The sequence below is a fragment of the Oncorhynchus mykiss genome, chromosome 7, assembly GCF_057628025.1.
Source record: "Oncorhynchus mykiss isolate SJ-2025 chromosome 7, ASM5762802v1, whole genome shotgun sequence".
Classification (NCBI taxonomy): Eukaryota; Metazoa; Chordata; class Actinopteri; order Salmoniformes; family Salmonidae; genus Oncorhynchus; species Oncorhynchus mykiss.
This window is the reverse complement of record NC_143028.1, coordinates 67161957-67188278: the sequence shown is the minus strand read 5'-3', so window position 1 is coordinate 67188278 and position 26322 is coordinate 67161957. Positions and strand designations below refer to the sequence as shown.

The following is a 26322-nucleotide window of genomic DNA, read 5'->3' as shown; positions in this document are numbered from 1 at the left end:
TTACTCCAGATGATAGAGCAGTACAGTAGTTAATTTGACTATGGATGAGAGCTTGAGGTTTGTTTTAAAATTTGCTCTGGCATATATTTCACAATGCTGTGAATACACGAGGTTCTGATTTTGTTGCAGAGCTGTGAAATGTGTGATGAACAAGAGAGACCGTGTGCTGCTAAACAACAAACAGCCGTGTCTCTAAATCCTCTTCTATGAGTGTCCTCCAACTGTCAACTGTAAGGAGGGTAGCGTCTTCCTTCTCCTCTTCGTACATATTAGCATTGCCTTGGTTTCCTTTATATTTAGCACTCATTTGTTCTGGGTTATCCAATTTGAAATACTTATGTCAGCTTCAAGAGCCTCTTTCAACAGCCCTACAGAATTGCCTGTTACATACAGTGGTATCATCAGTAAACATGGTTGCCATATATTTGGATAGCACCAGAGGGAAAACATTTGTATACAGAAAGTACAACATTTTACAGCTAATTTCCCTCTTAAATTAAGTGGAAAATGTTAAGGGTGCCCATGAGGTCCCTTAAGTCCCTTAAGTGCTTCATTCAGTATGGGTGTCAATTTAAATATCATTTTTGGAGTTGAATGTTGCTTTCCTCTGCCCTGTTTGCAAATGGAAAATATCTACCAGAAAGCTAGGTGTATAGCTAGCTAGCTACTTAGCTAAACAATGGAATGTGCACAATCCATAGCTACCTGGCTAGCTCGCAAACTACCTACTATGTAAGCTCACCTGACATGCTAGAAAGTAATAGAAACTAGTTGAGAAAAAAGTAACTCCAAGAAACATCCTGTCTTGAATGTAGAAGTTCTATTTTGTGATCTCCTAAAATAAATGTGATTTTATTTGACAAGATCACCTTCATACAGTGAATCGTGGTAACCAGAGAATTTCTGCCATACATGCCTTCAAACTACTGTAAAACCCCTTAAGTATGCCATTACCTAAGGAAAACGTTTGCGCGGCCCTATGCAACCGCCTTAAACAATTCCCCTAGGTAAGGGGAAATTATTCCTTGAGGTAAATCCTTAAGGGATACACTGAAGATGTTTTATGCAACCAGGCCCTAAGTTATTGATCTGTTAAATCAACCAGAGCTGTTGCAGTCGAGTGATCCGTACGGTATGCATGCTGGTAGGCTTTGAGCATTTTCATTTGTTCTATATACTCCCATACATGGTTACTGACATTTACTTCCAAAATCTTACTAAATGACGGCAGTAGGCTACTTTTTGATACACTAAAATGTAATTTTTTTGTCTTTTGGAATTGGACACAATTTTGCATGCTTCCATTCATCTAGGAAACTTTCCCTTGAGTAATGGGAGGTTAAAAATAAGCTTAATTAGCGCTGCAATATAGGGTGCTGCTAGTCAGTCGTTTTTTGTCAATGAGATCGAGCCCAGGTGACTTTTCCTCAGGTAAGCACATGAACGCTTTGAGCACTCCATCAGTTGATACCTGTGGTAATGTGAAACTGCAGGCTTTTGATGCCATGATTGTTTATTTTATTGACCAAATATCCCTTTCACTGACAGAATGACTCATATTCTGCCTAACATGCTGACCAGACCGCTCGCGCACCAGATGTGATCAGGACAAGCAGGTTGAAATATCAAAACGAACTCTGAACCAACTATATTAATTTGGGGACAGGTCGATAAGCAAACTTTTATGGCAATTGTGATGTCCTCAAGCACTGCAATGCAGTGGCTTAGACCGCTGGGCCACTCGGGAGGCCCCACAGTTAATTTCTTAACAGGTGCATGCTTTGTCAACAACTGGCATGAATAATTTTAGAAATACTTTAAGTGTTGCATCTGGAATCACTTCCTCGTACACATCAGACCAACATACATGTTTTACATCATCAAAACATTTTGTATGATCTCTTATATACTGTGGGGAGAACAATTATTTGATACACTGCCAATTTAGCAGGTTTTCCTACTTACAAAGCATGTAGAGGTCTGTCATTTTTATCATAGGTACACTTCAACTGTGAGAGACGGAATCTAAAACAAAAATCCAGAAAATCGCATTGTATGATTTTTAAGTAATTAATTTTGCGTTTTATTGCATGACATAAGTATTTGATACATCAGAAAAGCATAACTTAATAATTGGTACAGAAACCTTTGTTTGCAATTACAGAGATCATACGTTTCCTGTAGTTCTTGACCAGGTTTGCACACACTGCAGCCGTGATTTTGGCCCACTCCTCCATATACAGACCTTCTCCAGATCCTTCAGGTTTCGGGGCTGTCGCTGGGCAATACGGACTTTCAGCTCCCTCCAAAGATTTTTTATTAGGTTCAGGTTGGGATACTGGCTAGGCCGCTCCAGAACCTTGAGATGCTTCTTACGGAGCCACTCCTTAGTTGCCCTGGCTGTGTGTTTCGGGTCGTTGTCATGCTGGAAGACCCAGCCACGACCCATCTTCAATGCTTTTACTGAGGGAAGGAGGTTGTTGGCCAAGATCTCACGATACATGGCCCCATCCATCCTCCCCTCAATACGGTGAAGTCGGGCCTCCCGGTGGTTAGGGGCGCTATACTGCAGCGCCAGCTGTGCCACCAGAGACTCTGGGTTTGCGCCCAGGCTCTGTCATAACCGGCCACGACCGGGAGGTACGTGGGGCAACGCACAATTGGCCTAGCGCCGTCTGGGTTAGGGAGGGTTTGGCCGGTAGGGATATCCTTGTCTCCTCGCGCACCAGAGACTCCTGTGGCGGGCCGGGCGCAGTGCGCGCTAACAGGTGCACAGTGTTTCCTCCGACACATTGGTGCGGCTGGCTTCCGGGTTGGAGGCGCGCTGTGTTAAGAAGCAGTGCGGCTTGGTTGGGTTGTGTTTCGGAGGATGCATGACTTTCAACCTTCATCTCTCCCGAGCCTGTACGGGAGTTGTAGCGATGAGACAAGATAGTAGCTACTAAACAATTGGATGCCACGAAATTAGGGAGAAAAAGGGGTAAAAATTCAAAAAAATATATAGAAAAATACGATGAAGTAGTCCTGTCCCCTTTGCAGAAAAGCATCCCCAAAGAATGATGTTTCCACCTCATTGCTTCACGGTTGGGATGGTGTTATTGGGGTTATACTCATCCTTCTTCCTCCTCCAAACACGGCGAGTGGAGTTTAGACCAAAAAGCTCTATTTTGGTCTCATCAGACCACATGACCTTCTCCCATTCCTCCTCTGGATCATCCAGATGGTCATTTGCAAACTTCAGACGGCCCTGGACATGCGCTGGCTTGAGCAGGGGGACCTTGCGTGCGCTGCAGGATTTTGATCCATGATGGCGTAGTGTGTTACTAATGGTTTTCTTTGAGACTGTGGTCCCAGCTCTCTTCAGGTCATTGACCAGGTCCTGCCGTGTAGTTCTGGGCTGATCCCTCACCTTCCTCATGAGCATTGATGCCCCACGAGGTGAGATCTTTCATGGAGCCCCAGACCGAGGGGGATTGACCGTCATCTTGAGCTTCTTCCATTTTCTAATAATTGCACCAACAGTTGTTGCCTTCTCACCAAGCTGCTTGCCTATTGTCCTATAGCCCATCCCAGCCTTGTGCAGGTCTACAATTTTATCCCTGATGTCCTTACACAGCTCTCTGCTCTTGGCCATTGTGGAGAGGTTGGAGTCTGTTTGATTGAGTGTGTGGACAGGTGTCTTTTATACAGGTAACGAGTTCAGGTGCAGTTAATACAGGTAATGAGTGGAGAACAGGAGGGCTTCTTAAAGAAAAACTAACAGGTCTGTTAGAGCCGGAATTCTTACTGGTTGGTAGGTGATCAAATACTTATGTCATGCAATAAAATGCAAATTAATTACTTAAAAATCATACAATGTGATTTTCTGGATTTTTGTTTTAGATTCTGTCTCTCACAGTTGAAGTGTACCTATGATAAAAATTACAGACCTCTACATGCTTTGTAAGTAGGAAAACCTGCAAAATCGGCAGTGTATGAAATACTTGTTCTCCCCACTGTATTACTTTAGGCCCAACCTTTGGCATTTTGGCTTTCCCTTGTTATTGCCACAATGTTATGGTCATTACAGCCAGTGGGAACTGATATTTCTTTGGAGCAAAGCTCAGCAGGATTAGTGAAGTTATGATCAATACAACTGGATTTCACATCTAACACTATTGGTATGCACTCTTGTTGGTTGTGCGACCTGGATCATATTACAGGCATTAGTCACAGTTAGAAGCTTCCTCTTGAGAGGACAGATAGTAGCTAATCAGTCAATGTTCACGTCACCCAGAAAATAGACCTGCCTGTTAACATCAAACTCACAATCAAGCATTGCTGCACATAAACAGTGCCTTCAGAAAGTATTCACACCCCTTGACTTTTTTTCACATGTTGTGTTACAAGGTGGGGTTAAAATAGATTTATTTGTATTTTTTTTGTCAACGATCTACACAATGCTTTGTCAAAATGGAAAAAAATTCTAACATTTGTAAGAAATTCTTTAAAAAAACAAGTTTACAAAACATTATGAACACCTGCTCTTTCCATGACATACTGAACAAGTGAATCCAGGTGAAAGCTACGATCCCTTATTGATGTTACTTTTTAAATCAACTTCAATCAGTGTAGATGAAGGGGAGGAGACAGGCTAAAGATGTATTTTTAAGCCTTGAGACAATTGAGACATGGATTGTGTGTGTGCCATTCAAAGGAGGTATGGGCAAGACAAAAAATGTAAGTGCCTGTTACGTTCCCCAGTTTGTGTTGTAGTTTGTGTTTGTGCATGTGTTTATTTCAGGAAACGGCTTCCTGAAAACCCTCAAGCAGCTGATTGGTCGACTCCAGGGCTAATTGAAGAGCTGACCCCGCCCCCTCGTCAAGACGCAGCTGTCTCCAATTACCCATTCCTTCTGAAGCTATATAAAAGCTAGTGTTCTGTTCAGGAGAGAGATATTTTTGGAGGTAGGGATTGCTGAGAGAGATTTGGAGGTAGGGCTTGCTGAGAGAGATTTGGAGGTAGGGCTTGCTGAGAGAGATTTGGAGGTAGGGATTGCTGAGAGAGATTTTGCTAGAGAGATTTTGGAGGTAGGGCTTGCTGAGAGAGATTTTGCTGAGGTCATTGCAGAGTGATTGATTGTGATAGAGAGATTTTTGCTAGAGGTTGATTTGCTGGGAAGTTGGTATGTTCTGTGAGTTTGTTGCTCAGGTAGAGCTTATTTGATGTCCTTTGTTTTTTAGTTTGTTTGTGAAATTGTTATTCCCATGTTTCATTTGTTCCCAGGGGAGAAGGGGAAGGCACCTTGGGAGTGTTTAGGCAAGAGGCCCGCGGGCATACATATACCCGTAGTATATTCACTGTCTAGGCACACTAGGTAAGACCTGGGCGGACCACCCCCTGTATTTTGGTTAGGGCACCAGGTGGTGCTAAATTAGGTAAGTAGTGGGTAGGCAGATAAGATAGGAGAGGGGGGGGCTTTGAGATTTACTTTATTTGCTTTGGTTCCGTCCAGCCCCTTTTTCCCATATTACCGTGTAAAGGAATAAAGTCCTTGTAAACGGTACCACATTCTGTCTGTTATCCTTACTCACACCTACGGTCCATACCTCTTTCACTTCACAGAGTTTAGTTGTAGCAGGGTGTTGCGTTCCCTCTTCATAGAGGTGTGCGTAACAGTGCCTTTAAACAGGGTATGTTGAAGTGCCAGATGCACCAGTTTGTGTCAAGAACTGCAATGCTGCTTGTTTTTTTTTACTCTTAACGGTTTCCTGTGTATATCAAGAATGGTCCACCACCCAAAGTACATCCAGCCAACTTGACACAACTGTGGGAGTCAACATGGGCCAGCATCCCTGTGGAATGCTTTTGACACCTTGTAGAGTCCATGCCCCCATGATTTGAGGCTGTTCTGAGGGCAAAAGGGGGTTCAACACAATATTAGGAAGTTGTTCTTAATGTTTTGTACACTCAGTGTATCTTCATTAGATAAGTATTGAACTCTCTGAGTCAATCAATACATGTTAGAATCAACACATTTTGTCTTTCTGGGTAGGTCTGCAAATGATTATTTTAAAAATTCTTCAAGCTCTGTCAAGTTCGTTGTTGATCACTGCTTGTCAGCCATTTCCAAGTCTTGCTATAGATTTTCAAGCCAATTTAAATAAACTGTAACAAGGCCACTCAGGAACATTCTGTTTTGGTACGCAACTCCAGTGTATATTTAGCCTTGTGTTTTAAGTTATAGTCCTGCTGAAAAGGTGAATTTGTCTCCCAGTGTCTGTTGGAAAGCAGACAGAACCAGGTTTTCCTTTTAAGATTTAGCCTGTGCTTAGTGCTATTCCCATTATTTTATCCTGAAAGATTCCCTAGTCTTTGTTGATGACAAGCATAACCATAACATGATGCAGCCACCACCATGCTTGAAAATATGTAGAGTGGGACTCAGTGATGTGTTGTGTTGGATTTGCCCCAAACATAACACATTGTATTCAGGACATGAAGTCAATTTCTATCCCACATTCTTTGAAGGTTAATGTTAGTGCCTTATTGCAAACAGGATGCATGTTTTGGAATATTTGCACTCTGTACAGGCTTACGTCTTTTCACTCTGTCAATCAGGTTAGGATTGTGGAGTAACTACAATGTTTTCATCCATCCTTAGTTTTCTCCTATCACAGCCATTAAACTCTAACTGTTTTAAAGTCACTGTTGTTGTTGGCCTCATGGTGAAATCCCAGAGCGGTTTCCTTACTTTCCAGCAACTGAGTTAGGAAGGACACCTGTATCTTTGTAGTGACTGGGTGTATTGATACACCTTCCAAATGTGTAATTAATAACTTATCCATTCTCAAAGGGAATAAGCCCACACACTTTGGAACCAGGTCCAGCCAATCAGAATGAGGTTTTAACCACAGGGCTTTATTACAGACAGAAATACGACGATCCCGCAGGTGAAGAAGCTGAATGTGGAGGTCCTGGACAGACATGGTTACACGTGGTCTGAGGTTGTGAGGGTGGTTGGACGTACAGCCAAATTCTCTAAAATGACGTTGGAAGCGGCATACGGTCGAGAAATGAACATTCAATTCTATGGCAACAGAGCTGGTGGACATTCCTGCAGTCAGCATGACAACTGCACGCTCCCTCAAAACTTGAGACATCTGTGGCATTGTGTTGTATGACAAAACTACACATTTTAGAGTGGCCTTTTATTGTCCCCAGCACCAGATGCACCTTTGTAATGGCCTTGCTGTTAAATCAGCTTCTTGTTATGCCACACCTGTCAGATGGATGGATTGTCTTGGTAAATGAGAAATGCTCATTAACAGGGACGTAAATAAATTTGTGCACAAAATTTGAGAGGAATAAGCTTTTTGTATGGAACATTTCTGGGATCTTTAATTTCAGCTCATAAAACATGGGACCAACACTCTTGCGTGTGCGAGCGTTGTAAAATCTATTTCGATATCTATGTTATTCAATTATTGCACCCACACTGGTCGCACACGCCAACGGGCGTCTGCGTTGCCAAGGGCTAAAATAGAAGTCAGTTCTGTTCCTGAAGCAGATCGCGCTGCAAGTCCTGCCTCTCCCATCTCCTCATTGGTTTATAGAAGCAGGTACCCACGTGCCATCTCCTCATTGGTTATACCCATGTGGATGACTGAAAGACAAACAAAGTCAGTGGCGGAAATGCACCTAATTTATGAAAGTTGCCAATCGCAATATAAAGTCAAGAGAAGAAAAAGCCTGGAAGGAGGAGAGATGACTAGAAAATATTTGGTTGACCGTTTTATGTGTGGATTAATTGGCAGAGTAGAGGACCTTGTGCATTTTAGGTAAAATAACAACTCAGTGTTTATATCCCTGGACAAATTAGCTAGCAACAGCAAGCTAGCTAAAAAGAACAAATTGGTTAGTGCAAGCTAGCTAGCTAAATTGCCATAAATGTTTCATGCTTTTTGACCTGTCCCCAAATTAATATAATTGTTTCAGAGTTTTTGTTTTGATATTTTAACCTGCGTGTAGTGATTGCGTTTGGTGGGGGGACAAAATACATTTATGCACGATGGCGCACGGGCGCAGCTGGTTTGGGTTAGTGGAATATTGTTAGCCCTTGGCAACGCAGATGTTCGTTGGCACAATAATTGAATAATATAGATTTCTAAATTAATGTTGCAACGCTCGCGCACGCGACGCAAGGGGTGTTATCAGCCTGTTACAGAGTGACTTCTCTATAGTTTTTGGGGGGGATTCCCTGTCCAGGAAATATTACAATATATTCTATGTGATGCACATTTATTTTGGCACGATCAATGTAATCTGTTAGTCTCATGCATTTGATGTTTGCATGAACTCTGAATTGAAAAAATATTGTGCTTTTTCAATAAATCATTGGAGCAAAGAGTTCGGAAGCATAAATATGACGCCAATGACAAATGGTTCGTGAACGCGCACGCTTTATCGTAAACATGCACGTTCGACCTTGTTTTTGTTGATGTTTAACTTGACTGCGGCTGCGCGCGGCAGAATGTTGTTGCCGTTGGTGACGCGATTTGTAAAGAAAGAACAATTGGATAAAATATAAAAATCGATTTGTACTGTAGGGGAGTCTCATATTTTGGCTCCTCGACCGAAACACATTTTAGTAGGTTACAAGCTAATCTACGCGCGTAGCTAGAGTTTGAGTTTCGGAGGCCGGAGTGGAGTGGAAGGGAAGCTAGCTCGTCAACCTCACCCTTATGTGATCGTCCTTCCACGTCGCCGGGCTCTGCTACACTCGGAGCAAGACAACAAAATAGCTTATCGCCATTATATGACCCAGTACTTAGCGTCATTATTTGGCCTCCATGTGGGTGAGGGATTTGTGTGTGTCAGATTATGGCGAGAAAAACAGTTAGCAGGAAAAGGAAGGCAGGGGAGTCCAAGGACCAACAACAACAGGTATGAGGAAACAGACTGGTGTTTCAGTCAATTGCCGTTAGCCATTCGAGCAAATCTTGGTTAGCCTAGCCTAGTTGGCTAGCTAACGTTACCACTTTGCCTTGACTGGTTGAGCTAGCTAACTACTAACATATTCGTAGCGAATTTAGCTCGATAGCTAACGCCACGCAGATAAAAAAAAGCACGTCCATTTTTTAAAGTGTAACGTTACAGTAACTAGATAACTATTAGTAACATTAACTTTAGCTTCCTAAGGAACTCAATCCGTGTTACTAGCTAGAATGCCATGGCTAACGTTAGCTAGCTCACTGGCCAGTGTGCTTAGCTTATGTAAGTTCATGTTTCTATTTAAAAAGTTTTGTCGTTTGACTGTCTTTTTTTATTACATGGACCGTTTCTCTAACTGGTTAGCTAGCTAAATTAGTTAGCTAGTTAAATTAGACGTGTGTGAGTGAGTGTTTCTGGTTAGGCCCTAGGCCTACAACCACTAATGCTTTTTCCTAAGCACGGGATGTAATATTGGATCGTAGGGGATGGATGGAAATATATATAGAATAATCATTCTGAGAATGGAATACAATTTCAGTAGCTGTATAAAATGATAGGAATTTTAGCAAGGTTATGTCCTATTCGACTGGATAAGGGTGGTTAAGTCATATGTTGTATACCGAATGCAGTTGCGTTAAACTCAATTCAGTTCGTATTTTAGACTATATCCATGTGGTTGGTTAGGCAAACATTTTTGTGAATTAAAATATATGTAAAAAGAGTTGTTAAAGTATTGCCCCCAAATTCAGTGCCACATCCGGCATCGTGTTCCCATGTTGATGTACCACGACCACATACAAAGCCCATACTGCATTAATGTCCAAGTAATAACACTGTTAGTTCCTATGTTACAACAATGCAAGTATGAATTGACGACCAAGAAATCCAAAGGTGACATGTTAGTTGAATTCAGCAAATATATAATTGGCCTGCACGAATGACACCTGTTTTTATTTAATTTTTAAACTTCTATTTAACTAGGCAAGTCAGTTATGAACACATTCTTATTTACGATGACGGCCAAACCCAGACGACGCTGGGCCAATTGTGTGCTGCCCTATGGGACTCACACTCGCGGCCAATTGTGATGCAGCCTGGATTCGAACAAAGGACTGTAGTGACTCCTCTTGCACTGAGATGCAGTGCCTTAGACTGTACCACTCGGGAGCCAGAAGGAGCTAGCAAGTTTAATAGATAGCTACAGTACTTGTCAAGGTAACCAAACAAACTTGCTAGTTTTGCTAACCAAACCATCTGTCCTATTGTTGAATTCGATTTTCATAATGTCAGTAATGTTTTCAATTTGACTTTTGCTTTCAAAATCAGCTCAAAATAGAACATGTAAGAATGAACTATAGCTATTGAATTCTACCTTGTAAATATACAGTGTGTTTATAGGGTAATAATCTGTCCTCTAAAATACTCTTCAAGACAATCAGGAACAAGTATTCAACAATGCCATGGTATAAAGACAATTATAAACTGTGTGGTTCAAGCCCTGAATGCTGAGTTGCTGAAAGCTGTGGTATATTAGACCGTATACCATGGGTATGACAACGTGTATTTTTACTAGGGATGAACTGATATTAAAGTTTTGGCCGATATACATTTTCCTTGCCCAAAAAAAACGATACCGATAACGATATGTTAAATTTTACCGGGCTTTTAAGCATTCTAGTTCAGTTAAATAGTTGACACGCACACACAATGACCAAAAAGTTATTTTGTTGGCATTTACGTTTTTAAAACTTAAATATATTTAAGTAACCTTTTATTTAACTAGGCAAGTCAGGTAAGAACAAATTCTTGTTTACAATGACCGCGTACCCTGGGCCAAACCCGGAAGACGCTAAGCCAATTGTGCGCCGCACTATGGGACTCCCAATCACTGCGGATGTGATGCAGCCTGCAGCTATGTCCTCATTACCAGTAAAACATAATCAAAACCTATTTCTTTCACTTACTTGCTGTGCTGTTTCGTTTAGTCTCAACCAGGATTTCATCATGCATGTCAAGCAGTGAAGTTTCAGCTCTGTCCGTGGCCTCTTCCTCGGTACACGCTGTCACTGTGTCCGTTTCCATCTTGTCCAGCTGTGTCTTTAACATTTCACGTAAACTCTGTTTCTTGTCTGTGTCGAAGTAGCGGTCCTTGTACCTGGCATCGACCATGGTGGTGACACAATAGAGGCTCGGAGAGAATGCAACCGCATCGCTTTTTCACAGTCTCTTTCGACTTAACCCGATGGTCTGTTGGCATTTTTGTTGAGCAGGCATTTCAATGCCATGACACGGTATCACGCCCGCTGCAGATGCAGTTGAGCTTATTTCTCGAGTCAGTTGTTCAAATGGAGCTCGGAGTGTTCATGTTTCAAACATGTTCTCAAATGCCATTGAAATGGCTGCAGCGGTATGAGAACCGGCACATTCTTGAGCATGCAATACGGCTTAGTATCGCAATGCCGAGTGCGACAAACTTAGGAATTATTTCCCAGAATCAATGTTCATTGATACTCACATTTTTGTAGTCTGCTCTGCTCGCAATTCGAGTTGAGATATAAGTGTATCGTTAGAAAGGTTAACTTCTCAATAGCTAGGTTTCCATCCAATTGGTGACAGATTTTCATGCAAATATTCTAAAATCTGCATCAAATCAACATGCGCGGTTTCCGGCCAGAGATGTTTCCATTAAATAGAGTTGTTGCAGGTAAACGGCAGTGCGTGATGACATAGTGCACATAAAAATACCTTTTGCGGTTCAAATCCCATCTACTGAATAAAAAATACAAGTTCAATGGGTTTCCATTGCATTTTCAACTCTACTGATGTTTGTCTCATGTAAAAATAAAAAAAAGCTTTATATAGCTTGTGTCCCCTCTGGTATTGGCACGTGTGCTCTAGCTGAAAGCGCGCAGATGTACTGTATCTGCACACTGTTGAGCCTACATGATGAGATTAAAAAGAGCAAGATTGTTTATTTGTCAAAAGGCAGCCAAGCATCGATGATGATGTCACCAGAATAAGTCCCTCGATATTTATTGGAAAGGAGCATCAAGCTCATCACCTTGCACTTTCACCACCCTGTGATGATAACGTATGATAACTCTGTTGCCTAATAAACTGCATGCTTTCCTGGCGAGTTGTAGTGGGAGGACCACACGTGATATCAACAGAAAGGTATAAAGTTCCAGTATATAGTGTATGAGGTCATAGAAGTTTTGTAGTGATTTCTTTGTTTTTTGATGTAATTCATATTTGTTGGTCTGTAGTGTGTAATGAGGAGCAAGCAGACACTGCACTTGACATATTTATGACATTTCTTATTCCAGTTACTAACAAGCATGCACCCATTTAAGAAATTACTATTGATGAGCAATTGAAAAATTGTATGGTTGAGAGGGATGAGGGAAAATGAATGGCAAATAAGTCTGGCAGCACAACCGATTGGCAAACATAATTTCTCAATTTGCAGTATGTGACTAAGGTAAATAGAAATAATTAACTATTCTATGAAACAAAGATGAATGATAGTAAAAGCTTTGGAGCACCTTAAATGAAATGTTGGGCAAAAGGGCAAACTCAGCTCTGTCATTCATTAAATCAGATGGCTCATTCATCACAAAACCCACTGATATTGCCAATTACTTTTAATATTTTTTTTCCATTGGCAAGATTAGCAAATTTAGGCATGACGTAATGCGGCTTTTGACATTATGATCAATAATCTGCTGATGGAAAAACGTATGTGTTATGGCTTTACACCCCCTGCTATATTGTGGATAAATAGTTAACTGTCTAACAGTACACAGAGGGTGTTCTTTAATGGAAGCCTCCAACATAATCCAGATAGAATCAGGAATTCCTCAGGGCAGCTGTCTAGGCCCCTTACTTTTTTCAATCTTTACTAACGACATGCCACTCACTGGCTTTGAGTAAAGTGTGTTTATGAATGTGGCTGACTCAACACTATACACATCACCTACTACAGTGAGTGTAATCTCTGCAACACCTAGCAAAGAGCTGCAGTTATCACATGCACATAAAGTCAAACTGTCAAAGATATGTTCTCTAGCCTAAAATACAACTTTGTTTATTGAATTGCAGGAGCATGGCAAATGTAATGAAAATTTTGTTCCATATTCACTTGGAATGACCTTGTTCTAAATAGTCAGTGTTCTTGATTTACTTGGTGCATTTCATTTAAACCTTGTACTAACTGTTCTCCTCTCTTTCTTTCTCCTCCGTCAGGTGGCCTGGTGCCAGTCGGCGAGCAAGCGGACGCGTGTGTCCTCCTCGTCCCGGCACGCTCAGCAGTGGTGGCGTAGTCAGTGCTCGGTGGTGTGTGCGCTCCGGGGCCGAGAGTTTCGGCCGCAGCAGCAGCATGAGTGGCGGCTCCAGCGTAGCCTGCGGGGCTTTGCTGCTGGCCGCCTCCCGGGCATCCTCAAGGAGCGGGAGTTCTCCCTTGGCCGCCTCAACAAGGTGTTTGCCTCCCAGTGGCTCAACCACCGCCAGGTGGTGTGTGGAACCAAGTGCAATACGGTGAGACATTGGCCTCTTGTTTTACTCTACTCTGCTTTCTTCTCTCAAAATGGAGAAAGTGTATAAACATTTGCTGTTAACTGGAAAACCTTGAACTGACCTATTATGAACCAAAAAAATGCAACCTCCAATGATTCCAGACCATTTAACTTTTTCTCTTACCAGATTTCTTTCTTACTCTCCCCAGCTATTTGTGGCAGATGTTCTGACAGGGCAGATCACCCGCATCCCAATGCTGAAGGACCGACACGGCGGAGGAGGGGCCCCCGGGGGGGTTGCGGGTACAATAGGGGCCCCCTTCCTCCCTGGTAGTGGCTCAGTGTCTGGGCTGGACCAGCAAGGCTGTGGGATCCACGCCATCGAGCTTAACCCCTCCGGCACTCTGTTGGCCACCGGCGGAGACAACCCTAACAGCCTGGCCGTCTACCGGCTTCCTACCCTGGATCCCGTCTGCGTGGGGGACGTGAGTGGTTCCCCTCTCTTCTTGGTGTGTTGGTACTGAGCTACACAAAGTGGGACAGCACTGGTGGCTGAGACAGCCTAAGCAAGCCTGATCATACATTGAAACAAGTTCTGTTTTTCAGGATGGCCATAAAGATTGGATCTTCTCCATTGCGTGGATCAGCGACAGAATGGCTGTGTCAGGTGACACGCTGCTAAGCCATAGGAAGACCTTCACACCATTGTTCATCTGCGATAGTTTTTGTGTAATATTGTCTCTATAAAATCAACTAACCAATCAATGTGCTGCTGTTCTTCAGGGTCCCGGGATGGTTCAATGGGGCTGTGGGAGGTGTCTGAGGTGGTTCTGAGCCACTCCATGAGACAGCAGGACGAAGAGGGGGTCCCCTGCTACTCCCACATCTCCCACCGTGCCCTGGAGGACATCCCCAAGGAATACACCAACCCCTACAACTGCAAAGTGCGCGCCCTGGCCTTCAACAACAACCACAAGGTCAGACATACCTCCCTCCTAGACCTCTGAGACAAACCACAGCCTGTGTTCTCTAGTAAAAATCTGTGTTGTACTATAGCCCTGTACTTACGGGGACCTACACACTCTTGTTTTGCCTTCTCTCAGGAGCTTGGTGCAGTGTCCCTGGATGGCTATTTCCACCTTTGGAAGGCAGAGCAAAACTTGAGCAAGGTCTGTTTGAGTATATCTGTTTCCGCTCTGCATAGCAATGCTTGTTTGGTTCAGTGACTGTGTACTTGTTTGGGGACATTGGAGATTATGAAGACTTGGCTGGTGTCATCATGAGTCAATATTAAACAGTACTGCATTTTTGTTGAATGTCCTCGCATACCAAACATTTCTGGTCAAGACGATTGTGCAAATAAGACATTTCTGTTTTTCTATTTGAATTTCTAAAAGGATGTTTTCATTTTGTCATTATAGAGTATTGTGTGCAGATTGGTGACGATTTTTATTTATTTAATCCATTTTAGAATAAGGCTGTAACAAAATGTAGGTTATGCATGCCAAAGCAAAGGAATATGCCATTTGGCAGGGCCTGCTGTGGGCTGCCCGGTCAGCTCTTTACTGCGTGTTACAGACTATTTGAAATCGACGATGGCTGTCAATCATCTTTGATATCTGATACCATTGTAACATCGCCAAACCCTAGCGTACATAGTTGTTCAGTCTCTTTGTTATGCGACACAAATTTGAGCTCCGGTACATCCTATTTCCATTGATCATCCTTGAAATGTTTGTACAACTTGTTTGGAGTACACCTGTGGTAAATTCAATTGATTGGACATGATTTGGAAAGAAACACACCTGTCTATATAAGGTCCCACAGTTGACAGTGCATGTCAAAGCAAAAACCAAGCCATGAGATCTAAGAAATCAGTGGAGGCACAGATCTGGGGAAAGATACCAGAACACAGTGGCCTCCATTCTTAAATGGAAGAAGTTCGGAACCACCAAGACATCCTGGAGTTGTCTGAAAGGCCAAACTGAGCAATCGGGGGAGAAGAGCCTTGGTCGGGGAGGTGACCAAGAACCCGATGGTTACTCTGACAGAGCTCCAGAGTTCTTCTGTGTAGATGGGAGAACCTTCCAGAAGGACAACCATCTCTGCAGCACTCCAACAATCAGACCTTTATGGTAGTGGCCAGATGGAAGCCTCAGTAAAAAGGCACATGACAGCCTGCTTGGTGTTTGCTAAAAGGCATCTAAAGGCCATGTGTGGTCTGATGAATCCAAGATTGAACTCTTTGGCCTGAATGCCAAGCATCATGTCTGGAGGAACCTAGGCACCATCCCTGCAGTGATGGTGTCGAAAAAAAACATTTTTGATCAATATTAGAATAAGTCTGTAACGTAACAAAATGTGGGAAAAGTCCAGGGGTCTGAATACTTTCCGAATGCACTGTATTTAAAAAAATGTTGACAATTTACAGAATGCAACTTAACAATGTAGACAGAGATAAGATGTTTACCAAAGCAGCGCAGAATGTCCAGTCAAATGTTTTTATCTTTCTCTCAATGTCAGTTGATCTGAAGCCTATTTTAGTTTTTATAGAGGACACTCTGGTGTCTTAATTATTTTAAAATCCACATTTGGTATTTTCTCACCATTTGATATGAATATGACTTAATTTTTTATGCATGCTGTCTTTCTCCCGCCGTGCTATTTCATTATTAAACAATGAATTTATCTAGCTGAGTTCTAGGCTCTCTCAAAGTTTGAAGTTGTTTTTGAATAACCTAAAAACATGATAGGCCTAAGGGAATAATTAGAGGTAGAACAAACAATAGCGAGATAGAAAAATCAAACTAGTAGTTTGAACAAACCGTAGTTGGGCAAGGCTTAGTCTATTATAAAATAAAGGATGCATGCATCCCTCCTTCCCGTTGCCAACCAAACGGCCAAAAGCCAAATCCTACTGATAGCCTATCAAAACCATTAAGACAAGTTAGTTATTTAGAGTATTTCCCAAATAGGCTAATAGTGTCATGTCCAAGCATTGCAGCTTTCAAATGGGAACAATTAGAAAATTGCCTATAGACTGACTTTACATCACAGCTCTATTTTGAATGGAAACCATGAGAGGGAACAATAAGTGAAATTTAGCAAACAATATCAAGATGGAACATTTTTATGCGAAGTCAAAAGAACTTACAGCTGAACAAAGCTTATGAAAGCAGCAACATGTAGAGTAGGCCTATTTACATAGGCTATTATTAGAAATGTGGCCTACAACACACTGACTATACCAAAGATTAGGAACACTTTCCTAATATTGAGTTGCACATATTGAGTTTCCCGGTTGCTGTCGGCTGGAACACCGCCTGGGATTGAACCAGGATCTGTAGTGACGCAGCTAGCGCTGCGATTCAGTGCCTTAGACCGCTGCACCACTTGGGAGGCCCCGGTGTGTGCAAACTTTTGACTGGTACTGTACATGTCTATCCCTGTCTAACAAGCCTGTGTATCTGTTGTTCATAGCTGCTGTCCACAAAGCTGCCTCACTGCAAGGAGAATGTATGTCTGGCGTACGGTCAGGACTGGTCGGTGTATGCGGTGGGATCTCAGGCCCATGTGTCCTTCCTAGACCCCCGGCAGCCCACTCACAACATCAAATCAGTCAGCTCCCGGGAGAGGGGAAGTGGTAAGGAATTGACACCACACTACAATGTTTGACACACACAGGGTATATAGAACACTATAGCATACATTCTGTAAACTTTCTGTAACTTTCATTTCATTCCATTTTTCCAGAGGCAACACGAGGTACTACAAACACATTCCACCAAGAAGCAAAACAAAATCCAAACATTCGCCAAGACCCGCTCTGCACTTATGCTGCCTTCAAGTGGTGTCGGAATTATCGGAAATAGGAGTTACCAACTCTGAAATTTCACTTGAATGGCCCTCCATGTCGGGATTACGAGTTGGAAAGGCGGGAGAAAATAATGAAACCCGAATTTACGAGTTGTGCCGTTTCATCACTGTCCTTTTCAACCAAAAGATGATTAAACAAATCCATTTACATTATTTGTACATTATTTTAATGTGAATAATGTAGTTAGTTTGGCTATATTGTCAACGTTAGCCAGCTAGCTAAAATATTATTAGGAACGTTAGCTAGCTAGATTTATTATTAGCAACATTAGCCAGCTAGCTAAATTATTATTATTAGCAACGTTAGTCAGCTTGCTAAATTATTATTATTGTTAGCAACGTTAGCTAACTAGCTAAAATATAATTGGTTGAAGAGTTGTTCCGAATACAAAAGCTCTTGGACACACTGATGTCGTATTTACGACTTCACCAACTGGGAAATGCGAGTTTCCGAGTAGCATTTGAACGCAGCATTACAATGAAGTGCAGAGGCAGTACTTTTGAAATACATTTATTACAGCTTTTTTAAAGACGTTTATAAAGCTATTAAAGGCAAGGTATTAACTTGTTTGTGTGTGCTCGTTCACAGGCATCCGCTCGGTGAGTTTCTATGAACACATAGTGACTGTGGGCACAGGCCAGGGCTCCCTGCTGTTCTATGACATCAGAGCCCAGAGGTTCCTGGAGGACCCTTCCAGCCTGGCCGGCGGGTTCCGGCAGCGCCCAGGAGAGGGCATCCTCAAACTCACCACAGGGAAGGGCTGGCTGGTACGATTATTTTATTTATTATTCCTCTTTTGTATACCCATCTCAGGAACTTTTAACTTGAAGTGTCCTGCTATTACTATTTACGCTACATGGCCAAAATATGTGGACACCTGCTCTTTTCATTCCAAAATCATGGGCGTTCATATGAAGTTGGTTCCCCCTTTGCTGCTAATACAGCCTCCACTCTTCTGGGAACATACTGGGTATACATACGGGACCTCTTGAGACCCTGAAGCGACATTTGTCTGGATTTAGTTTGAGATTAAGAGCTTTTATCCTGTCTATGATCTGGCGGAGGGGCTCGTCGTGTTCCTGACCAGGATGTCGACCATAATGATTTTGACAGGGTTGTTCTGCGAAGAGCTGCTCCATGCACCTCCTGAAACACTTCACTTCCTGTAGAGATTCCACAGGGCATGCGTAGGAAGTGATATCTGCCCCCTGGGGTCAAGAAGTTGGTGAGCTTTGACGCTTCATCAAGTGTGCTCTGCCAGAACCAAAACTTGGCATCCAACATGAAGGCACGTCTGAGATCCCCTGCTCCACTGTTTTCATGGGATGATGTGGCCTGAGGAGTGCTTTGTTGAGATGGACTGGGTCAATGCATATTCTCACTCTTCTATCCTTTTTTCTTTACAGCCACCATGGCTGAGACCAATTCCATGGCCTCTTCTCTCATGATGAGATCTTGTCCTTCCATTCGGTTTATCTCCTTGATCACTTTTCCTTCAAATCAAATGTACATATTTTTACCAGATGTTATTGCGTGTGTAGCAAAATGCTTGTGTTTCTAGCTCCAACAGTGCAGTAGTATCTTCATGGCGAGTGGCATGCTTCTGGGAGCCCACACTGTGGGGTAAACAGTCATCCAGCCGCATGTAGTAAAAGGCTGGTAGCTTACCCACTGTGCTACAGTCAAACAGGTATTCAGTCTGCTCAGGGGCTTCATGCTGGACTGCATGCACTTCAGGTTGGAGATGAACTAAGCCCAGTCTGATACTGTCAGGGGGCAATGAGTGGTTTGACTTCACGATACACCACATGGAATTGTAATTTTTGAAGACCAGAGTGGCAGTAAAAGTCATAATCACCTGTCCTCCATAAGCCACTTGATTCACTGTGTTTGAGTGGTCAACAGGAGTGCTTGGGTCAACGTGTTGTAGCCCCAGTGTACATTTTTTGTTTAACGTTCTCACTGCTATTGATGGCTGAGAGATCTGTGAATATCACTCCCCTCTCTGATGTTATATCCACATTTTCACAGTTTAGTAGATCTGCTGGTTCAGGTGTCTCCTGTGTCCCCAGTTCATTAACCCTGTGTGAATACCTGCCTCTGCATGGATTGGGAGGAGCAGCCTGTGCTGGTCTGTTTGTAGTACACTACATGAACAAACGTATGTGGACGTCTGCTCTTCACAAATCTCATTCCAAAATCATGGGTATTAATATGGAGTTGGTCTATAACAGCCTCCACAATTCTGGGAAGGCTTTCCACTAGATGTTGGAACATTGCTGCAGGGACTTGCATCCATTCAGCCACAAACGCATTCGTGAGGTCGGGAACTGATGTTGGGTGATTAGGCATGGCTCGCAGTCGGCGTTCCAATTCATCCCAAAGGTGTTCAATGAGGTTGAGGTCAGGGCTCTGTGCAGGCCAGTCAAGTTCTTTCACATTGATCTCCACTAGCCATTTCTGTATGAACATTGTCTTTCTGAAACATGAAAGGGCTTTCCCCAAACTGTTGCCACAAAGTTGGAAGCACAGAATTGTCTAGAATGTCATTGCATGTTGTAGTGTTCCTTCTCTGGAACTAATGGGGCCTAGCCTGAACCATGAAAAACAGCCCCAGGCCATTATTCCTTGTCCACCAAACTTTACAGTTGGCACTGCATTCGGTAGTGAGTGTTGCAACCGAGGACAGGCGATTTTTACACATGCTACGCGCTTCAGCACTTGACGGTCCCATTCTGTGAGCTTGTGTGGCCTACCACTTCGCGGCTGAGCCGTTGTTACTCCTAGAAGTTTTCACTTCACAATAACAGCCCTTACAGTTAACCGGGGCACCTCTAGCAGGGCAGAAATTTGACGGACTGACTTTTTGGAAAGGTGGCGCCCTGTAACGGTGCCACGTTGAAAGTCACTGAGCTCTTCTGTAAGGCCATTCTACTGTTAATGTTTGTCTATGGAGATTGCATGGCTGTGTGCTCGATTTTTTTACACCTGTCAGCAACTGGTGTGGCTGAAATAGTTGAATCCACTCATTTGTAGGGATGTGCACACACTTTTGTATATAAAGTGCATCTCCTTAATGCTGTTGTAAGAATGGCATGAAATACTGGTTACTCCAGCATTTCTAGATTGTGACTATTGACAGTACTATCATGACACGGAACATATTTATGAACAGCTGACTTTAGGGTACACTAAAAGAAACTGTGATTCAGTGACTCCTGATCTCATGTGTTTGTAGTCTATCTTGGACCTGCCTTGACAAGATGTTAGCACAAGACAACAAGAACCATTTCCCCCTCAGTGTTCTTTCACCCTTGTTTTCAGCAGCAGTGTTAGGTCTCAAAAAGGATCTTTTAAAAAAAAAAAAAATATTGCTCCATTATAATTTTTCTACATGCTTTATATCTGGTTAAAGTTTACACTGGAAAACTTTTTACCATCCTGGAAATATATCCCCCCCCCCAGTGAGGCCACAATTTAAATTCATATAGGGGAAACATTGATGTCATCCCCTCCCCTCACACCTGTTTCTCTCGTTCTCCCTCAGAATCATGACGAGACGTGGAGGAGCTACTTCTCGGACATCAACTCGTTTCCCAACGCCGTGTACACACACTGCTACGACGACTCCGGCACCAAGCTGTTTGTGGCCGGCGGACCGCTGTGCTCAGGCCTTCACGGCAACTACGCAGCCCTCTGGAGCTAGCCTTCCCTTCGCCTCTATTCTCCTCCGCTATTCTCTCCTTACCCCACTACCCAGCCCCCCTCTCTCCTCTTCCTCCTTTTAGCGTTTCACTCACTGGTGTCCCTCCTTAGTGGACTCAGGAGCATGATCTTGGACCCCCTCTTTTCTTATCACGGCTTCCATATTGCCAATGTGTATCTCGTCAACACCTCCTTGTTGCATCCCTCCATCCTCCCTTGCACTTTGCCCTGTTTATATTCAGTTCTTTCATCTCTGCTCCCTGTTTTTTTATATAGATGATTAACCAGTTATGTTGTAATGAGCTGAGAGGTCCGCTTTTGAAAAACTCAAATGAAAGTTTAACGTTTTCTTACAATTTTTTTGTCTGTTTTTGGGAGTATGTCATACTGGCATAGACCGTTTCCTTGTGCGAACATTGGAGACACACTCCTTACTGTTCCCCTTCTCTCTCCGAAACTGATGGCAATATAAAATATTGAGGATGGGGGGAACATAAGAGACAAAGTTCTGAAGGAAGGAACAGGAGTATAGTTAAACTTTTCTAAGAAACTGAAAAAGGACATAGTCATTGGTTGGTAGCGTACCACCCTGTGCCATGGCAACCAATAAGAGCCGTAGCGATGGAAAAACTACCCAAACAGACGCAAGGTGAGAAGAAGCAGAGGATGAGTACAACAATCAGACAGCGGCAGCCACTTGTTTTTTTGTTTTTCCCTGACTGATGATGTAAAGGAGTGATGACTAGATGCTAAATGCCATAGGTATTCTGCAATGAATAATAATCCTGAAGAATCCTTATTTTATTTTGATTCTGACTGTGTGATTTGACATAAACGTACACTTGTTGATATTACTACTATCTTTATTATAATTTATTTTCCCCCTTTCACTATCACCCTTAGTTATGGTTTACGGCCAGGGCATTCAACGTCAGGGCCGTGCGGAACGCAGTGTCTGCTGGTTCTCTTTCTTCCCAGTTACTGGTCCATTCATGTCAGTGGTTGTGTATATCACAAAGCATGATCATTAAGTCAGCTAGCTAACTTGGATAAACATTCATACATGGCTGTTGATGTTGTGGATTATCCCTTACTTAGACCCTTTCAAATTCAACACCCTCTTGCTTTTTGAACTAGGAAATATGGAGTTGTTTGAGGACATTTTTGAAACATTATCTTGCTAACTCTTTGATCCTGCTTTGTGACAACCCAGTGGTTTCCATGTTCTAAACCAGCTGCTGATATAAAAACGAGGATGAAAACCTGCAGACAGTGCTGACCTTAAGCGCCTGAATCCCAAATCAGACCCTTGCCCTTTCCTCCTAGGCACTTGTGCAGATTTGAGAGAATTTAATAGGTGTTAGCAATATGGTGACCACTCCATCAATGCCCTCTGATAGCCAGATGGCATTGTTGCCATTTTGCCAAGACTTTACCAATATTAACAGATCTGAGGTGTATTCACTAGAAGCAAGCAGAATGAAGCAGGGAGAGACTTACCTGAATTGGTCCAATAGAAACTCTTGTTTTCATTGGAAAGGATTTTCGTTTGGAGTAAACTGTTTCCATTGCAAAACGGTTTGCTAAGGTCATGGTCTGAATGAATACATCCCTGGACAAGCGCATAGGATGTAGGGGGAAGGGGTTGGAGTTGAATACATCTGGAGGCACCATCGTTTTTGTCACTCTTATTTTTTTCTATCAAGGGATGAGTGTAGCTGCTCTTTTCCTTGTGTGCAAAGGCAGGGTATATTTGAGTGACTTTGTTGCCTTTCTATAGTCTTTCTGTGAAAGACTTGTAGGCTGACATAGTTTTGCTTTTTGGAACTTTGAGAGTTTTCATGATAATGCGAGAACAAAAAGAGACCCAATTACGACCATAAGTTGAACAAATAACCACTTTTAAAGTGTATTTTATAAATGTGTATGTGTGAAATGCATAGGGACAAATGCATACCTTTTTATGTATATGTTCCAGGGAGTGTGTGAACTGACCCCTGTCTTTACTTTGGTGGTGACCTATTTTATACCTTTACACACCTCATGAATGTTTTTAGAAATTACTGAACCTGGGGATATTGTATGATGTCAACAACAGCCGAAACCAACCTATAAATCTTTAAAATGAAAATAATGATAAATTAAAAATGTAATATTTCTCTTATTTCATATTGCTGTTTGTGTGTGGTTTATTTCATTATATTTGTGCTGGACTTACTCGGATTGCTCATTGGGTGATATTGTAGCCCTACAGTACTTACAAAGTTCAATTCATTGTACGGACAGGGTTTCTGTGTTACTGACACATTATTCATAGACATCATAGGTGACCCTGGCTATACTCTAAAACTTTTACTTATATCAACGACCCTTTATGGCTTGCTGTGAATATCAATGACCCCCAAGAGGACGACGCGCGCATGCGCGCTTGTATCCCACTGAGGAAAGCAAAGACAGCAGCTACGCCGTATATCACGTGACCTTGTCTGCTGCTGACTGAGTAGAGCGTGTTAGCGGTTAGCAGGTAATACAAAAAACAAATCTCGTTCAGGCACTCAATATTTATCTTTATACTTGAGCTAATTTAAACCCTTGTATAGTCTTGTCCCGCTTGAAGTGTAATATCACCGATTCATTCGTCTCTTTAAACCATCTTTTCACTCTTTATTTCGTTATTTTCTATTGGCTTGTTCCCTGGCAAGTAATGTCGGAGCTTGGATCATACGCTGTGGCCATTTTCGTCAGAATTGAATTGATAAAGCTTTGTGGTTAGCTAGCAAACTAGAATTATTTGATACCTGAAGAACGGTTGTTTGTTATTGTCACTTGGGGAGAACCCCCGTTGGTCAACATTCAATAATGTTTGAACAGGAATGTCCGTTCGTCGTGTTTTGGTATATTTTTTTGCAATAAATAGCCTAAATTGCATTTCCAGCTAGCTAGCTACTTAGCTAACTAGGACAAAGGGGTCCCACTGTCTGTCACTGTTGTGTATTATTTGGCAGCTAGGACTAGAATCCACATTCGTGTATTTGAAACGCTCGCGCTTGCATTTGAGTTAACGTATCGAACGTGTGAAGACACGGAATTTATTATAAATGTAATTTATATAGGTATGCATTTTTTTATTCTAACTTAATTATGGCAAGCTATAAATAACAATTATTGTTTGCGTTGCACCCATTTGTTGGCCGTGATTATATTGGCTACCGTTCGAGTGTGTTCATGTCATATATTGTGTAACTAGATTAATGATTTATGAGTAGCCAGCTACTATTAGAGGTGATGAGGCCAAATTCGATAGCTACGGTAACTTGTTTTGTTGTTGGTGAAACCTCTTGGCGAGTGACATGATCCAATAGCTCATTAGCTTTCATGATAATGAACTCGCTTTGTAAATACAAATAGGCCCCGTCAGACTATTTGCTAGGTTTCCAAGTCCACTGCTTTCGCAAAGGCAAACTGGTGTTGCTGCTCTAAATAATCATATTTTAGAGCCAGTGTTTTTGGATGCATTACTGTAAGTTGCCAATGGTAGCCACTGACCTGCAGCTGCATTGTCTGATATGAACCAAGCAGTGTAATGTGTGAAGGTCTCACTATTCAATCTACGTATTCAACGCTCAGTTTATACAGTCTAGTTTATAAAGTATGTCTAGGGATACTGTTCACCGTAGATTTATGCCAATACAGGCAGATCACTGTGTGTTTAGACTTGGTGTTGCGCAATCCCATCCGACTTTGTTGACGTGTGGATGTCTGATACAGGTTACTCCTGTCCACGACCAGGGAATGCATTTCAGTTCAAAATAAACTGCAATAAAATAAAATCAGGACTATCCTAACAACCTGGGCCTAAATTTAAATAAGTGTTTGTCTTATACCTGTAATTTATTTGTATTTTTATTTAACCTTTATTTAACTGTCTACAGTGAGTAGGGAAAATACTGATTGCGTTATTGGTGTGACTTTCTATCCACATTTGACCTTTGTTCCCACCCCAATCCCTCTTTCTCTCTGTTTTGTCTTCCAGATTTTTCTATTTTGTACATACATTGTTTTGTATATACTGTATATGATGACCTCGTTGGGTGGCGACAAAGCCCGGGGCACTCGGGATAAAGTGCTGCCTGCTGCCACCCACACAACTCAACCACAGAAACAGCTCCAGGTGAGGGACACACAGTACAATTCACTTGATCATACTTAGCAGGTCTTCAGGTGTTAATGAATTTCTTCAAAACATTACTTCTCCTTCCTTCACTTCTCTTTTCCTCCTCCCCCACCTTCCTCTTTTCCTCCTCCACCACCTTCCTCTTTTCCTCCTCCACCACCTTCCTCTTTTCCTCCTCATTTATCCTTCCTCGCTCTACCTCTTCTCGTCTGCAGGCGACCGCAGAGCAAATCCGGCTCGCCCAGATGATCTATGACAAGAACGATTCTGATTTTGAGGACAAAGTGAACCAGGTGAATGGGCGGGCATTGCCGAGGCCATTGTGTCAGTGCTGAATGTTGGCGTGTGTCTGTTGGAATGTTTGTTGCCCATTAAGAGGCCTACCTTAATTCCATCTGGAATCAGCAGGAATGAACACACTTGTGCTGTGCTCTCCTGTTAACTTTGGAAACCATTCTAAGCCTGTGAGTGTATGTTTGTGACTGCATGTACTAGAGAAAGAGGGTCCGCACTAATCTAATTTAAAAAAAAATATATATATATATAATGCAATTTTAGAATAAAATGTCCCCCTCCCCCACACACCTAAATTCTAAGAGTGCAGACCTTTTCCTTTTCTAATACTGTCTATGCAACTAGAAGTGACAAATATTTCCTTCTGTAATACACACACAAGCGGTACATACTATCAACATCAGTATACATAGGGTCCTTGTATATTCTGTCATGTTTTGTTGTGGATTCAAATGAAGCACTCGTGTATATTTGTGTGTGCCCGTGTGTGTACGTCCATAGCTGATGGAGGTGACCGGAAAGAACCAGGACGAGTGCATGGTAGCGCTCCACGACTGCAACGAGGATGTTAACAGAGCCATCAACTTCCTTCTTGAGAGCACCTCTGACACGGTAGGGCACAGGGGACTAACGCTAATGCTACCTTTTCAATTTCCTTCAACCACTTTCCTTCTCTCTGGGTGATGGGCAGCTAGTCGTAGCTAATTTAGTTTTGCACAGTCGCCTCAAAGGCTCATTTTTGTTTTCTGCCACAAAATAATGTACTACTTACTATATGTCTCCT

The 26322-nt window shown here is 42.5% G+C and overlaps 2 protein-coding genes across 8 annotated transcripts in view; both read left to right on the top strand.

The window, feature by feature from the left end:
* The first annotated feature begins 8545 nt into the window (after positions 1-8545).
* LOC110528453 (DDB1- and CUL4-associated factor 12) lies at positions 8546-23239 on the top strand. 4 transcript variants are annotated; one of them, XR_016497420.1, is made up of 9 exons: positions 8546-8926; positions 13220-13510; positions 13698-13973; positions 14095-14155; positions 14272-14465; positions 14592-14657; positions 16969-17131; positions 17242-18132; positions 20913-23239. XR_016497420.1 is itself a non-coding variant. In XM_021610526.3 (9 exons), the coding sequence occupies exons 1-9, from the start codon at positions 8864-8866 to the stop codon at positions 21069-21071; spliced, it is 1452 nt and encodes a 483-aa protein (XP_021466201.1). In that variant the 5' UTR covers positions 8546-8863; the 3' UTR covers positions 21072-23239. The 4 variants fall into 4 exon arrangements, 2 of the variants coding, with proteins under 2 accessions (XP_021466201.1, XP_021466199.1); XR_016497419.1 differs by having other exon boundaries at positions 13698-13997; XM_021610526.3 differs by having other exon boundaries at positions 17954-18132.
* Positions 23240-23488: 249 nt separating this feature from the next.
* LOC110528452 (ubiquitin-associated protein 2) overlaps positions 23489-26322 on the top strand; it is a 29897-nt gene continuing 27063 nt past the window's right edge. For 2 of the 4 annotated variants that reach the window (XM_036984034.2, XM_036984035.2), the window contains exons 1-4: positions 23489-23594; positions 25104-25241; positions 25460-25537; positions 26040-26150. In XM_036984034.2, coding sequence (XP_036839929.2) covers positions 25146-25241; positions 25460-25537; positions 26040-26150 — 285 coding nt within the window. In that variant the 5' untranslated portion in view covers positions 23489-23594; positions 25104-25145. Of the gene's footprint in view, positions 23595-23810; positions 23965-25103; positions 25242-25459; positions 25538-26039; positions 26151-26322 lie in introns of those variants that run through there. The other 2 variants (XM_090241812.1, XM_036984033.2) reach the window with 1 other exon arrangement.

Coding starts and splice junctions, on each gene's coding strand:
- LOC110528453 (XM_021610524.3), top strand. CDS start 8,864: ATGGCGAGAAAAACAGTTAGCAGGAAAAGGAAGGCAGGGGAGTCCAAG. Junction 13,998..14,094: donor GTGGTTCCCCTCTCTTCTTG/GTGTGTTGGTAC, acceptor TCTGTTTTTCAG/GATGGCCATAAAGATTGGAT. Junction 18,133..20,912: donor CCACAGGGAAGGGCTGGCTG/GTACGATTATTT, acceptor GTTCTCCCTCAG/AATCATGACGAGACGTGGAG.